Source organism: Mustela putorius, unplaced genomic scaffold, assembly GCF_011764305.1.
Source record: "Mustela putorius furo isolate JIRA1106 unplaced genomic scaffold, ASM1176430v1.1 tig00000224_pilon_pilon_pilon, whole genome shotgun sequence".
NCBI lineage: Eukaryota > Metazoa > Chordata > Mammalia > Carnivora > Mustelidae > Mustela > Mustela putorius.
The window spans coordinates 20,505,382-20,521,177 of NW_025421321.1; the positions used below are offsets into that span (position 1 = coordinate 20,505,382).

At 37.0% G+C, this 15,796-nt stretch overlaps 1 protein-coding gene across 24 annotated transcripts in view; it reads right to left on the reverse strand.

Annotated features, from left to right (window-relative positions):
* Positions 1 to 15,796, reverse strand: part of NRXN1 (neurexin 1) — a 1,166,360-nt gene that overhangs the window by 625,151 nt on the left and 525,413 nt on the right. For 14 of the 24 annotated variants that reach the window (XM_004752835.2, XM_004752837.2, XM_004752843.2 and 11 more), the window contains 3 exons: positions 15,331 to 15,714; positions 8,222 to 8,425; positions 5,668 to 5,694 (listed from right to left, as the gene is read on the reverse strand). In XM_004752835.2, coding sequence (XP_004752892.1) covers positions 5,668 to 5,694; positions 8,222 to 8,425; positions 15,331 to 15,714 — 615 coding nt within the window. The remainder of the gene's footprint in view (positions 1 to 5,667; positions 5,695 to 8,221; positions 8,426 to 15,330; positions 15,715 to 15,796) is intronic. The other 10 variants (XM_045077824.1, XM_045077822.1, XM_004752839.2 and 7 more) reach the window with 1 other exon arrangement.

Consider the following 15,796-nt stretch of genomic DNA (forward strand, 5'->3'; position numbering starts at 1 on the left):
ATAATACATTATATGTTAATAAAAATTTTAAAAAGAGCGGTCTTTTAAAACACTGCACCGTTTAGTATTTGTATATAAGCAATGAACAGATTAGTTGTTCATGAAAATGGACCCATGTCTTCAACTTCTCAGGCCCTCCCACTAAGTTTACCCAATCTATGTAGCCATTTACATGTATAGGGGAAAACTGTACTCTTCTGTATAATTCTCATAAATTTAACATGTGGATAATCCAAAGGAGCATTCCTTAAATTTCATTCTAATTTTGATATTTAAGTCTAAATTTAGACTCACTGTCATGTGCTAATTCCCTTTATTTTAGCTATTTGTTTTTTTTTTAAATCAGAAATCTATGGTCTCAATATTATATTTCCCTTAGATTTTTGCTAAAAGTAATCATATGTAAATAGTTTTTTATTCTCCTTCCCTTAAATTTACTTTAAGCTTAAAAAAAAATGACATTAACTAAAAGAACAAACAAAACTTCTATGTTCTGCATTTATATAGTCATCTTCCTTTATTGCTTGAGCAGCTCCCGTCCTAGGCTGATGAAGAGCAGCAGTCATGAGAAGCTGACACAACTCTACAAATCAGGCCAGCGCTAGAAGATTCCCTTTTGCAGCTGTCTGCTCTGTAGGTACCGGGCAGCTGCTCTGAACTGAATGTTTGCTTCATGTTAACAAGAGCCAGCCCCCAGAAATTTCCTCCTGTCTTTTTAAGGATCATGCCAAACAGCAGCCTGATCAAAGCAATCTAATATGGCTTAAGTGCCACTGTTTGACACTTTGCATTCTTTTATTGCTTTCCATTTTTACTACATAAAAAAAATGGGTGATAACTAATATCCAGTTGATCTTTTCATGCTGGTAATAAAATGATAACACAAAGATCTTATTATCCACTCCAGACATCCATCACAGTACATTTTCCAATAACATACTATGCGGAGTGTTTCTTCACTCTGCCCAAGTGCAAAGTGAGGTTAAGTAGTTGGCCTCACATTCTCTTTCTCTCTGATACTTTAGACACTGAACTGCAAATGAAAAGAGCTGAACTTCAACCCCTGACAGCTTGTCGACTTGAGCGTGATCTGCAATTTTGTTGTCATTGTACTAATCAAACCGCTTTCTGTGAGAAGCCAAAGGTCGTTGTAGGGTCTGCCTCTTAAAATATTTTGTCAACCCAGAGAATTTTTATTCTTTTAAGAAAACAAGAGGAAACCGAACAGGAGGAAACGATATTGAAAATGGAGAGGAAGAGTACATCTTGGTAGGAAGAAAGATCAGGTGGGCAGGAGAAGAGACATATATACAAGGCATAAAGAAACCAAAACAATGCCAAGACGCAAAACAAACAACAGAGATTGTGAGTTTATATTAAAATCAATTTTTATGTGGATACAGAGGTTGCCCCAAGCCTTCCTGTGAGCAAGAAGGATATTCTGTAATTATGTCATTGATTTGAAAAGACAAAAACAAGCAAACCAATAAAACAATAAATAAAAGAAAGCAAGGAAAGAAATACTAACAAAAACATAAGCACAAATGTCTCCCTGCGTCCATTACATATTTAGTTACTTACAGGACAATCAGGACTCATCTATAGTTGATCGGAACACATCTTGTTGTCAAATGTTCATTGTATTTAAACCATTAAGGATTATAGCACTAACATTTTTTAAGAGAGAGAATAAAATTTGGGATCATTTAAAGAAGCAATATATCACTACAAATCTAAGTTTTCTAAAAAAAAAAAAAAATTGCAGAGAAATACATAAACTAATGAATTTGGAAGTCCTGTAGGGAACTCCTGGACACCAAATTAAAGATTGAGACTGTCTTGGTAAGTCTACCTCAGAGTTAACCAAGATACTAGACTATGTACTTTGGCAGACAAAGGGAATACACAGTAAGAATGACGGCCAGTACAGATCCAACTAATAATGAATTTGGGATAATTTCATGAGGATTAGAAAATTTCCTTTGCAATCTTTACAGTTTTTAATAAAAGATATATTAAGTCCATTAATATGAACCTAGGGAAGAGACTGTCAAACACGACTTTTCATGCAAATAATTCATGTGTCAGTCAGAAAAGTACTATTCAATCTGATTAGGATTTTCTCAATAACTCATTAATGATTGGTTAGTAATTTCTACAATAATGATTTTTTGCAAAGTAGTCTATAAATTGTCTTTTTTTATTAATTTGAATATTTTTTCTCTTTGTGGTAGAAGAATATGACTTTAGAGTCCTTTCTCATCTACTTTTTTGAAATACTATTCAGAGAAGAAATGATATGCATTAAAAGATGGTGGCTCTTTAAGCAACTTCCATACACAATTATTTCATGATGGCATGTTCTCAATATTGCAGTTGATTGAGAAGGTGCAAGAAATCTGACTATTCCTTTATTTCTATCGTGGATAGAAGAGAATGGAGTGTGGAAGATAACAAACTTCCATGCTCACCTTCCAGGTCATGAATCTGCACAAACTGACCTTAATTTAATTCCAAGGTGCAGATGAACAAACATATTTTAGCAATGATATAAGCTAAAGGATGTCAGAGAGCTGGGATTGGTCTGGGACTGTGTGCCGAGACATTCCATTTGTAATCTGAAAGATCAAAGCATACATTTTGGCATTGAGATAACCACTATTCATAGAGATGGTTCTTTTTTAAAAACTACCCTTTCCACACATGAAAATAAGCTTTTGATTTTTAAATGAAAGCAAGCTCTCTTTCCACTTAAAGATTCTTGACAGCTTTTCCTACAAAGAGGAAAAATGGTAGCCACAAGAATCTGCCAGAGATGCTCTCTGGAATTCAAATCTGCCCTTTCTCCAAGAAAGCCAAACAAAAGATTCTGCCCCAGCCTGTCGACCAAAGACTAGTGGTGCATATAAACTACTCAAACAGAAATGGCTGAAAAAGGAACACACCTGCCATCTCTGATGGTCCCACACGTCTGAATACATGCAGCTAGATCGTCTTTCCTCTTCACCTACTACTTATTCTTCAAGGGCAATGATTGGAAAGTCTGGTACCATATATATTAACTTTTCCTTATCAAGTAACATCTGCTCTACCCTGGGGGTAAGGTATGAAGCGGGGATGAAGGATGGAGCACCAAAGGAAACAGCAGAGCAATTCTGAGTAAGTATAGAGAAGGTTAAAAATGTTTCCATCCAACCTTAATAATTTAGAGTTAATATTAATTCCCAACCTAAGATAATCTTTTACATTACAGTTTGTATATTTGCTGTGGAAATTTCCTTAAGGATGTCATATTAATTTCATAATACAGTTGTATCTTAGGTATGATATAATTTTTAGAGACGATGATAGATGGTAGATGGCTGTGATTTAATAAATGTACATTCATTTTGGTTTCAGACAAACTTAAAGTTTACAGGGGATAAATGTAATAAACCAGCCACTCAAACTACAAGTTATACTGAGATACAGATATTTCAATTCATATTTTTACGGGGTAGGAAATGCACTCCAGGTGGAAATCTCTGCTTATTTAATCACTGTGAATTAGATTTGCATTATTTGATATGTAAATTCCTCCCTCTCCAACCTTTGAGGAAAAACATGATTTCTTGATGGAATTTGGGGTTCTCGCCACATCTGCCCACTATTCCCCAAATAAAACAAAGGGAAAAGAAAATGAAAGTGTTACCTGCTCATCGAATGTTCTTTTCCAGTGACTGCTGTCAAGTTAAGGCATTTGCAGTCCTGTCCGAGGTGTGCACTGAGAGCTCACAGTCACTCATTTAATTCAAGTACTTTACATGTAACACATACTCCTTAAAAAAGGGAAAAATTTCACTAACCAGCAAAAAACCTTTGTCCTCAAAGGTATTATTCTGTGGAATATCCAGAGGAAAAAAGACTGTGCTTAATATTAGAATCTCATAATATAAGCCAACTGAAGAGAAGTGTCTAACAAGGGTAATAAGACTACAAGTATCTATTTCTAAAAGAGTCACTTATATAGCTAGAAAACACAGCATCACACTTGATTTGGTTAACTCCCATACTAGAATTCCAAATACTAGAGTTTATATAGTTACACTTAGTAAATTTAAACATTCATACTTTATTATATGCTTAATAGAAATAAATAAGAGTACATACAATGGGAGTCTAGAAAGGAGTATTTTCCTCCCATTATTTTCTCAGACTCAGGATGTATGAAGAATATCTATAACTGCATTAAGGCACAAATCTAGCTTTGGGAAACTACTTCTTGGTTGCCGTTTTGCCCACATGAGTGCCCCAGAGCTGAAAGCAAACTGGACCGTGGTGTGAGACTCACAAACTGTGCTCCTTCTCAGGAAGTGTAGGATGGCGTCTGAAAGGAGATGATGTAAATTTGAAAAGTCCTACCTGTGTGAGAGTTTCGAGAGATTACTTCAGGAACTGTTCCGTTTGAGATAATGTTTTATGCCCTGTATGATAGTGTATCAATTTAATTTTTCATAAATCATGATTCAGTTACTTTTTTATTGCTATGATTGGAAAGATTCATATTTATGTTACTTTAAAATGAATACTAAAATATCTGAAGACAAATCTGAGTTATAAGACACATGTGTTCAAAGTAGTATGCATTTCATTAGTAAAGCTTCTTGTTTTGTATGTTGAGGACCACCATTTTGTTCCTCAGATGATGACATTGCTATTTGCCAACACAGCCAATGGTTTCGGGAGTAGACTTGATCAACTCACATTCAGCATTTTCCAAGGATATAGAAAATGTTTGTTCTCATTGACTAGAACAATGAGAGATTAGAATCTTGTTAGAACCATTTTTATTTACATAGCTAACAACTTTGGTATCATTGGAGGAAATTCCTTGATGTGGTCAGCAAAACTGGAAAGGAAAAAAACCTAAACATTTACGTAAAGAAATAAAATGAATTTATTCTTAAGGTAATGCTACGACTCAAAATAAAATCACAGTCCTTATATCCTTTCAGGTTCTCTAGTCCATAGTCAAATAAAACTCAGTCCATGCATCTTTTCTGATTCATCATTTGGCATGCATATCACAGATTTGAAGGGTTTTGATTATTTTTGCAGATATGTGATGAGGATGTAAAAATTCATCATGTAAATAATGAACAAGAAAAAAAACTCTTAGATAAGTAATTTTCTTTATATATATACATATAACATTGAAAAATACATTTTTCTAAGTAGAATTTTGGCTGAATTTAGAAGAATTTAATAGTAGCTCTCAAAAGGAATTCAAAAATTTTTTCTATATTTTGAGTCAAGAGATTAAAAAAAGAAAGTGAAGGAAATACTACCCATGCTATTTTTTCCTAATCTGGTGAAGAAGAGAGCTATCAGAGTCCGAGATCAGGCAAAACACAAATGCTACTTGCCTTATTCAAAGGTCTAGAGAGGTGTGTGCATCTTCTGCTCTAAAATATTTGTCACCTCTTTTAGATATAGGAACTACAGGAGGAAAGTCTCCAGCTGGACAGAATTCAAAATGAATTTTTACAACCCAGATGATGGACTGGCACACTTCCAAAGTGAATTCATGAGTTTGATAAACGTCTTTGTCTTGCTTTCATTTTTTTCTGGACTAGCTTACATCATAATGGAGGAATAACATTTTAAAAATTTTGAATAGGCACTTACTGGAATTACAGTTAATCCTGATACAATCTAGATGGGGAAGAATAGATGAAAAATGAAAATTTATCCTTCAAGGTAATAGCTGCAGACATCCAATAAAATCACAGTCCACCCTTCCGGGGACAGACACATGCAAATATGGCCACTCCATATCATGTATTCTTTACATACTTCTAGAACCCAGATTCATTGTTATAAAACTTCACATTGGAAACAACAATAGGTTTTTTTTAAAAAAATGGCCAATTCAAACAAAGCTACATGGTGACAAATCTAAGTGAAAGAAAGCGTTGTTAACTGTCAAAGATGCTTGGCTTAGACTGGCTGCGACTTTCTCCCCATCTGTGAAAGAACATATCATTGTTTTCAGCATAATTAATTCAGCTCCGTCACAATGGGGTACAGTGCAAGCCCAGCTAGGCTCAGACATCTTGGACCTTCAGAGTCTAATATCCCACAAAGGCCAATAGAACTCTTGAGAATTGTGGTGATCAAATGGAGAGCAAGTTGAAGATCTTCTAACTTTACCCTAATGTATTTTATTTTTGTTATTATCATTGGCTTAGGAAAAGAAGTTAGCAGCCAGATACTGGCCAGATTCCACGCCTTGTATTAATTGGAGGAAGAAAGAAACAACTGTGTTTTCTTCTAGTAGCCAGCAGTAGCTAAGGGGTAATGTCATTCTTCAGAGTACACGAGTCTATGCCTCTTTTAGGAGCTAACAATGTTATCTCTATGTGCTACGTGTCATGGGTATTGAACTTCCTTTTCTTACACTTGCTTTTTCTATAAACACGGATGATCTAAGAACAGAATGTCTGATCTGAATAACACAGACTGTGATTATAAGGGCTGTCTTTAAAGGACTGTGTGGGATGTTTTATGTTTATTTTATGTATAGATACATATTTGTTGGTTTTTGTTGTAGTATTTAATGCCTTTGGGGAACATGAAAAATATAAACCTAGATTCTGTTTCCATATAGCTGAGTTTGTCATGTGTCGTCAACCGCATCAGAAAAGTGGTTGCAAACAGCCAAGGACCAGCACCTACACAACTCTTTCCACAGAATGCTTTGCTGTTGGAAAATTCCCATGAGTGTTCACTTTGGCTAGCAGCCCCTTTACTGCGATTAGGCAATTTCCTTTGACTTGTTGTAGTAACCTATCATTGTCACTAGAGGGAACTCTAACAGAACAGTAAATGACTGCCCTGCATTCTTCAGCGATGTTTAAAAAAACACCCTTATTATTTAACTTTATTTAGCTAATATTAATTGAATGTAATTGTATGCAATAAGCTACCACTGAAATAATTTTATTCTTTATGAGCTACCATTCTGCCCAGCACAATTTGAAACTGTAGGTAGAGTTTCCACAAATGCCTCACCTCATCACATTTCGCTACTCTTTGTGTCAAACTATGTTTCAAATTTTATTTTTCTTTCTCCATTAATTTATTTTTGTGTGTGTTGAGCACTTCCAGGAAATACAGTAAAACCTCATTAATTTGTTCTCCTCTTGGAGCTACTGATAGTAACGAAACTTATTGGGCAGAATATTTATAATTCTTGACAAACAAAAATTGCCTGAGAAAAATTAAACAAGTTGTAAAAGATGAACTTCAGGAAGAAAACTGAATCCCAGTACTTCACTGTACATTGATGGCACAACTTCCATGAAATGACATCCTAATTACTGATAATTCTTATCCACCCATTAAAATCAGCCTAGTAAGACCTTTCCTTAAGAAGCCTTCCTAGCTATCAATTTGTGTTTTGGAACGTAATCGAAAACAAAACTGCATATTTTTTTAAGTCTGCAATTCCAACTCTTTCTTAATTCGGCCTAACCTTCTCCCATATTTCATATAGCTTTTTGAGGTTTTACTGTAGTGACTCTCTCCTAATGCTACAATGAAGCAGGAAAGCATTATTTCTCTGTAGAAGAGCCTGTGTTTTAGTGTTCTCATGGCTGTTTGCTACGGGCCGCAGTCTTTGGGCATTGAAGGGTTGTGGATTGCTGTTTGATAGCAAAATATCACCACACAGTATTTCCAAACAGAAAAGATGGTGTACCACAAAGGTGACTAGTCAAAGGAGAAGCCCAGAGAGTACAGTAAAAGTAACTGTTGTCTACATCACAGAGCAGAAATTTGACATTTTGTGCAGATCTTATCTAAATAAAAGCAGATGGGTTTTTATTCATCTGAAAGGGTGTCCTCTATAGCAAATCAGAATACTAGTAAATACAACAATGGAAATTATTTGAGGCCTCTTCAAGCCTAACAATTTATACTTTCAATTGACCTCATTGGTACATACGGCTTCCCTTTTAAGAATCCTCAGTGGTAGAAATCACAAAATGGTAAATTATGTTCAACAAAATGAAACAATCAAAAAGATGCCCCCAAAACCTAAATTAATTTAAATGATGAAGATGAGACCATTAAGTGTTTTAACTTTCCATGGCAAAACAGGCTACTCGATAAATGTTTGCAGGCAAAACTGAACAAAAAGTGAAAAGTATTAGTTTTATGGGGGAAGGGGAGTTGTTACCTAGGTTGACCGTCAGTTTCACACGCCCTGCATCCAGCTCCAGGCGGAGGGTGTCTGCCGAGTCTCTGGAGGTGGTTGCCATGAGAATGCCATAGGCGCGCTGGGATCGGAACCGTAAGGACACGTCCTCGGCCTCTGTGTGCATCACCACTGGGAGCTGGATTTTCATAAACATACTCCCATCGTAGCTCAGAACCGTTGCCTCTGCAGATGGGAAGTGAATATCAAAGTTCTTGGTCAGTTTGGTACTAATTTATTCTGTGAAAAAGGACAGTGAGACCTATTAATGGCTTCTAGATAGAACACAACACTGCAAACGCAGCTCATCTTCTTCAGAAATGAGCATTTTTTTTTTTTTTTTTAAAGCTGGGACGAGAAGTCACCATAATGAGGACTTCTGTGAAGTCTGCTAAACCACAGGCACAGAGATGGCACTACTTCCCTTTTTGATCGCGTAGCCCTTTCTAGCTATGGCATTCATCATGCTGGTTTATCGGTGTTCGTGTGTGTGTGTCTCCCTTCTCAAAGGCAGAGATCACATTCTTCTGTCTTAGTCACAGTATGAGCCTGGGCTGAGGCACAGACTAAGTAAGCAATTACTTAATGCATGTTTATACATGGCTAGGCCACTAGCTCCCCCAAATCTGCCTTTCCTCAACAAAATGAGGAGGTGCTAGCAGAGGATCTCTAAGGCTGTAGCCACCCTAAAAGTCCATGATTCTAGGAGAAGTTTCCGTCATTATCTTCTTTCATAGTATCTGCCTTCATAGGATCAAAAAAAGTAAAAGAAATGACTTAAATGTTAGAATAAGGTCAACATTTTACCAAAGGTGATGTTCAAAGAGAGAAAAGAAGTAGCTCCAAACAACACATGGCGCTTCTTCTGAGTCACTTTGTTTAATGAGATAACTAAGTTTTACAAAGACACAAACAGACCTCATTTTAAGCTTTATTTACAGGGAAGGGGTAGCTGAAATCATCTTCTGTCAGCACTACTCTGGTGTTCTGAAAATGTGATGCTATCACCAAAAAGCCAATAACTATGTATTTTGGTAATACTGAATAAACATGACTGGGTCTGCAGAGTTTGCATGTTTTAGTTTGTGCTACTAAATCAAAGTGGTCTGCTTTAAAAAGAGAGAAGTCGCTTAATACTGTATTAAACACATAAAGAAGAGGACACCAGAAACTGTTGATCACAAACTGCATGCTTTAAGAAATAGAACACTTTAATGTTAAACACCATATGGTGGTGGAACGTTGCAAAACAAGTATGAGTAATTCTGCTTTCTCATTGGTTCTGACAACACAGAATACCGCTTAACAAAAGAAAAACCAGCTGGAATTAAAGGAAACTTGGAAATTCTCATTATCTTGCCCATTTACATGGCATGATTAGCTTTAATGATACAGTTGCTTATTATTGGGACTTATTCTGGAGTTGCGGTTTTGCAAGTTTGTCTGTCAAAAAGTCAGGAGAGTCAAATATTTAATCATTAGTCGTTGTCATCATGGGACTGAATGCATATCCAGAACAGATAAAGAAAGGAAGGTTCCTTCTAGGTATACCTTCTTGGTGCTCTTCTCTTCCACCTGCCTCTTGACTTAAGGGATCTTGGTCAACTCCCCCTAATATTTATTAATAGCCTGACTTCTCTCCCAAGTTCTTTCATCCATCACTCACTTAAGATTTCCAATTTAAATACTATAGTCAACCCCCCTGCCATGAACCAACTCCACATGCTCCTTCACCAATGTTCTCTAGCTTAGTGAATGGCATAATCCCATTGTTCAGAACTTAGCTTTTCTGATTTTTCTCTTAAACTCTCTGCAATGCCCAATCTATGTGCAAGTCTATAAGTCTTGTAGGCTCTAATTCCAAGCCATTTCCTGAATTTATTGCTTCTTATCCTTATCACCCAAGTATCTCTTCCTCTGCTCCAATCTCGCACCTAGACCACTATCAGAGCTCCCTCAGCGGTTTTCCCATTTCTACTCTTTCTTCCTGTCTACAGCAGCCATGCTAAACTTTTAAAGAAATAAAGCATATTATATCCCTACACTGCTTAAATTATGTCTCCCCACCTCCCACCAATAGTTTTCCACTGCAGTTAGAATAAAAGCCGTACCGCTTTTCTACCCACAAGGTTCTCCGTGATCTGGCCCCAGCCTTTCTCCATGGCCTCAACCTTGAGCATCTCCACCACTTGTTCAGTAAACTCCAGCCACACTGATTTCATCCCTCATTCAAGTACCTGCACTTGTGGACCTGTCTGTTTTAAAAGGCTTAACCCTAAACCTCTACATGGCTGGTTCCATTGGCATTCAGGTCTCTGGTCAAATGTGACTTCAAGAGTTCTGCTTAAAGCACCCCACTGATCCTTCCTCTAATTATTCCATATCTACTTACTCATTTCTTCTTCACAGTTACCATTTCTTATATGTTTCTATATAGTTATCTGTTTCACCCTTTAGAATGTAAATGTTGTGAGGGCAGGGTTAGGCTCTCCTATACATTGTTCTAGCAGTAGCTGAGTACCTGTCAAATAGCATAACCTTCAGGCACATAGAAGAGGGCCAGGCACATAGAAGAGCTTCAGTACGTACTTAACTGAATTAAGGATTGCATTTGATACTGAAGATATATGAAAGAGCTTATTTTCATTTGGATATCAAGCTTACATAAATGCTCACTAAAGGAGTTAAGTATTGGGGCGTCTGGGTGGCTCAGTGGGTTAAGCCTCTGCCTTTGGCTCAGGTCATGATCCCAGGATCCTGGATGGAGTCCCGCATCAGGGTCTCTGCTTAGTGGGGAGCCTGCTTCCTCCTCCTCTCTCTCTCTCTGACTGCCTCTTCCCCTACTTGAGATCTCTGTCTGTCAAATAAATAAAATCTTAAAAAAAAAAAAAAGAAGAAGTTAAGTATTTACTCTGCCTATTGTTAAGTGGACATAATATTTGCTGAAGTCTACTTTGAATGACACACTGTGCCACTAAATGACAGGCTAGCATCTATTTATCAAAATACCAGTCCTGTGGCTAGGCACTGACCTGACTTTGAGAAAATAAAATATTAATCCTTTTAAAATAGTATGGTTCTACATTATACCACATATTTTTATTATTAGATAAGTTTCCTAACAGAAAAGCTGCAGTAGTTTACTCAAAACATAATTAAGGGGCACGTGGGTAGCTCAGTCAGTTAAATGTCTGACTCTTGATTTCGGTCCTGGTCATGATCTCAGGGGTTAGATCGAGCTCCACATCAGGCTTCACCATCAGCAGGGAGTCTGCCTGAGATTCTCTTTCTCTGCCTCTCCTTCTCTGCTCCTCCCACACCCTGCGTCCATGCGCTTCCTCTCTCTCTCACAAATTAATTAATTAATTAAAAAATTAAAACGTGATTGTAAAGCTATGGTGATCTCTAGGAAAAAAAAGTGTTTCTTGTATAATATCAAGGGAGATTTGTTCTTTACTATTTCTTTGCCTAAACTAGAGCCAATCATTGTCCATATCTATAAAGCAACAAACACCTGAATAAACATTTAAAAGTCATTATCTATTACTCAGTTCCTCAGCATCATATTGATAAAAGAACTGAAATGTTGTTAATTTTCCTTTATTTATTTAATCTATAAACCTAGTGTCTATTATTCAATAATCACATTTTAAAATGATTTTATAATCTTCTATAAAATGCAGCTTAATTTTATTAAAAACTAAGGAGGGGGAACATCCTTCCAGAAATAGAGATGACTGACAATGGATCATAAACATAGTATGAAATACAATCCAAAGTTGGAAAACAATCAGAATCATTAGCCTATAACATTCTCCAAAAAAACTGCAGGAATGAAATAATATAGTAAAGTAATAAAACTTGAGTACATTTTAAATAATTCTCAATGTGAAAATAACTTGTTGATAAACGACAAATGAGCACCTAAATGATTCCTCATAATTAGAGTTAATGTTTAATTAGACAAGAAATGGAAAATGCACAAGTTGGAGTCTAGAGTTGCCAAATAAATGGTAAACACTCTGACATTTGAAGGTTATGCTATTTGACAGCATCCTTTCACATTAGTAAAATTATCCTACCCCTTAGAACACAAAAGAGTACTTTAGAAGGCTAATTCCAATACAATACTTCCCAGAGGGGGAGAAAAAAGTTTCAGCTTCGTCTCCTGTATCTCCTTCCCCTTTGTCGTTAAGTTTGATAAATTTGCTTTTCTGTATTATTCCTTCTTGCCGTCTAAAGTGTACACCTGTGCTCAGTTTTGCCGAAAGGCAGTCACATATTGTGCACAACGATGAAAATCAGACAGGGAGCCAAATTATATTGCTCTGACATCTGTCTCTCCATCTGTTAGAGTTTTAACAAACAAGTATAAAGCAGACCTCTGATTACAACATATACACATAACCAAGAATAATTTCTACACAGCCAAGTCTCCACAAATTCTCAGCTTTATTAAAAATAAAGTAGGAGGAAAAATGCTGAATTTAATTTATATTCAATTGCACATTATTTCTATATTACTCATCCTTATGAGATCGATGCACATAAAAAATACTATTTTCCTTAATTGCCTAGGTCAGCATATACTCTTTCTTATAAATTCCTTTGCTTACTTAATGCAGAATAAAAATTTTCTATAGTAATGTGACTGCAATATTATTCCTCAGGCTGCATTATCTAAGGACTTGAACACACTTTTTATTTACTATGAATAATAATCTTTATAAATTATCAATTATTGCTCAGTAATAGTAAGATGGAGACCACTAGTACCTTTATTTTATTTATTTATTTTTTCAATTTCAGGAGTTGTCCATCAACTCTTAGGTGATTAACACCCTATTGTGATCAGAGTATATCTGGAGAAGGACCACAGTCAAAGCTCTTTCTTTTGAACTGGAAACCCCAAGGGTTGGGCACGATCCTATGTTGACTGAACTAGGGCATAGCTGGGAACTGGACAGAAGCCAAATTCTGTGGTATTGAGCATGACAAGCATCCCACATCACCACTGTTCTCAGGAAATACCATAATGTGAGCAAGAAAATTAATTCTTAAAAACAAAGACTTCTAACAATACGCTGGGTGGTCTGGAAACAAAAATCGCACAAAAATGACCATTTTTTCCTCAACACACAACCAACATGGAGACAAAGAAATCTGCAGAAATTTCTAGCCACCTGTCAGATAAAAATGTATGCCGGATCCCAGTGATGAAGGTTGCTATTAAATTCTCATTTGCAAATCTACATATGCTTGCCACCCCTCCTTCTAATTATTGCGAAATAAAAATATTCCCTTTCCCTCATTCTGGCTCAGGAAGCTTGACAATTTCTATTTTTAATTTCTGCCATATGTAGTAGCAGGATCTTGCCACAGGGTGGTACACCACACATATTTAACTGAAGGCTTTTGGAATCTGCGTGACAGTTACGGTGATAGCCTTTTCTAGCTTCACTTAAGCAGGAAGCATCGTGTAACTGGCCGCTCTCTGGGTGATTAAGAAGAAAACAACAGCTTAAATCATGCAGGCCTGCGAATCTCCCATTATGTCTAAGTTGTAATATGTCTTACAAACTTTGTTGCTTTTTTGGTGGTTACTGTTGGCCCCTTTTGCCAGTTTCTGAAGACCATACAATGAAACAAATAAACTGAAATTAGAGAAGGAAATGAGAAGAGGGAATTCACAGAGAATATACACCTTACACTTGAAACTACAAAGAAATAGCTAACCTCTAATGACCATGGGTAGGAATTGCAATTCAGTACTAGGAGAATGAACGAATCTAGGTGATTAATATACTTACCCATCTATTGACCTATCTAACTGTAGAGTGCAGAACAGTAACAGTATTTTGGTTGGTAATTTAAATTGAATTCATTAAATTAGTTTATTAGATTATTTATTACTATTTTCAGATTCATTAATGTTAATAATAGAACTGATAAACTGAATCTCTTCATTAAGACAGAGAACCAAAGTCACATCTCAACTTTGGATTCTAGAAAATCACTGTTTCTGTTCTCTAGGAAGTGTGAGCTTAAACAAATTAAATGATTTCAGGATGGAAAGGGGGAAAGGAAACTAAATGTACATAGTTTATACAATACACAACAGGAGCTTTCAGGCTAACTGTCTAATGCAGAGTTATTTGAAGCATGAGAGGACAATGGAACAACTCATCAATAGTTTTCCATATTGATTTTTTTGTTCCATTGTTGGAAATGAGTGGCAGTGGGTATAGTGACTAAAGCATTTATCTGATACTCTTAGGTCGATGAGAGGACTTTGTCCCTCTGCTGTTCCCCCTTTAGTCTACAGACAAACAGTGGTTTGTCTTTGCTCTTCATTCTTCCTTTTATCCTTATTCTTCTCCTTCGAATGGGAGAGGAAAAGAAAAAAAAAAAAATGTAGCTGTGCTTTCTACTAGAGAAGAAAGGAAGGGAGCTGCTCCGAAGCCCCGCAGACACACTGAGCCTTAATACCACAGAGGTAAATACAGCAGAGGTAAATCTTCTGTGATCACTCAGGTCCTAAGCAAAGGTAAGTGTCTTTGAAATAAGGGTGCATTTCTGAAATTGCCAGTGTAAATTAGATGATTGAAAGTCACCTTACTTTCTAAATTTCAAACCCGGAGAAGTAGACCAAGGGGAAGTGAGCAGACTAACTTTAGTCTCACTGCACAGTGTTAGGGAAGTGGCCTCACATGCTCTTTTTCTGGCCATGGATATTAGTGCTGGATTCCATAAATATCTCTAATTCATAGCTTCTTTACTTTCTAGGGTCCTGAAATTAAAACTGGGCAAAAGAGACTGTCATTGCTCTCAGTTACTCCTCTTTAGCCCATGCTCCGGAGGATCTGAAAGACTAACATATTTCTTCCTGCAATACCACTTCAAACTCTGTGTATTCCCAGGATCAGGCCCTCTGAAAATCCAGTACGACTCATTAGTAGGCAGCTTGGCCTGTAGGTGTTTACCTCTCAGAGCATGCATTATGCTCCAACGGTCAGTTTAAGGTCTGAGGTCAACATTTAATACACTTTTTCGTCTCAGGGGAGTCAGCTGCTTGGTTTTTGGAATCCTACCTCTCTCGCAGGACCTGCCAAGGTAGCCTGTTCCGGAACAATCACAGACATATCTGTTCCACCCATCCCTGCACATGCCGTTGTTTTTACAAGGGTTGCTAAGGCACGGTTTTGCTGTTTCCCTTGAACAGGAGGGCTTCACTCCAGCAGTACTTTGAATTTCAGCCATTTGCCGGATATCTTTGCTCTGGCCGTCAATGAACAAATCTCTAATGCAGCCCACGTAGCCGTAGTTGAGCAGAGCAGTCCACACCTCGGTGGGGAAGACGAGGCCAGCCTTGTTCTCCGGCAAGCCCCCCAGGTACAGCTCATCATCCAGGTCCAGAATCTCACTCTCGCCAGGCGCCGTGTAGGGCGTGCGCAGTGTGTTGACAGAAATGGTACCTGTTGCAGAGACAAGAGAACACACAGGTCTTTACGGAGTACAACATGCTCAGAGAATCACCATTTCTCCCTTTCGTCTGCC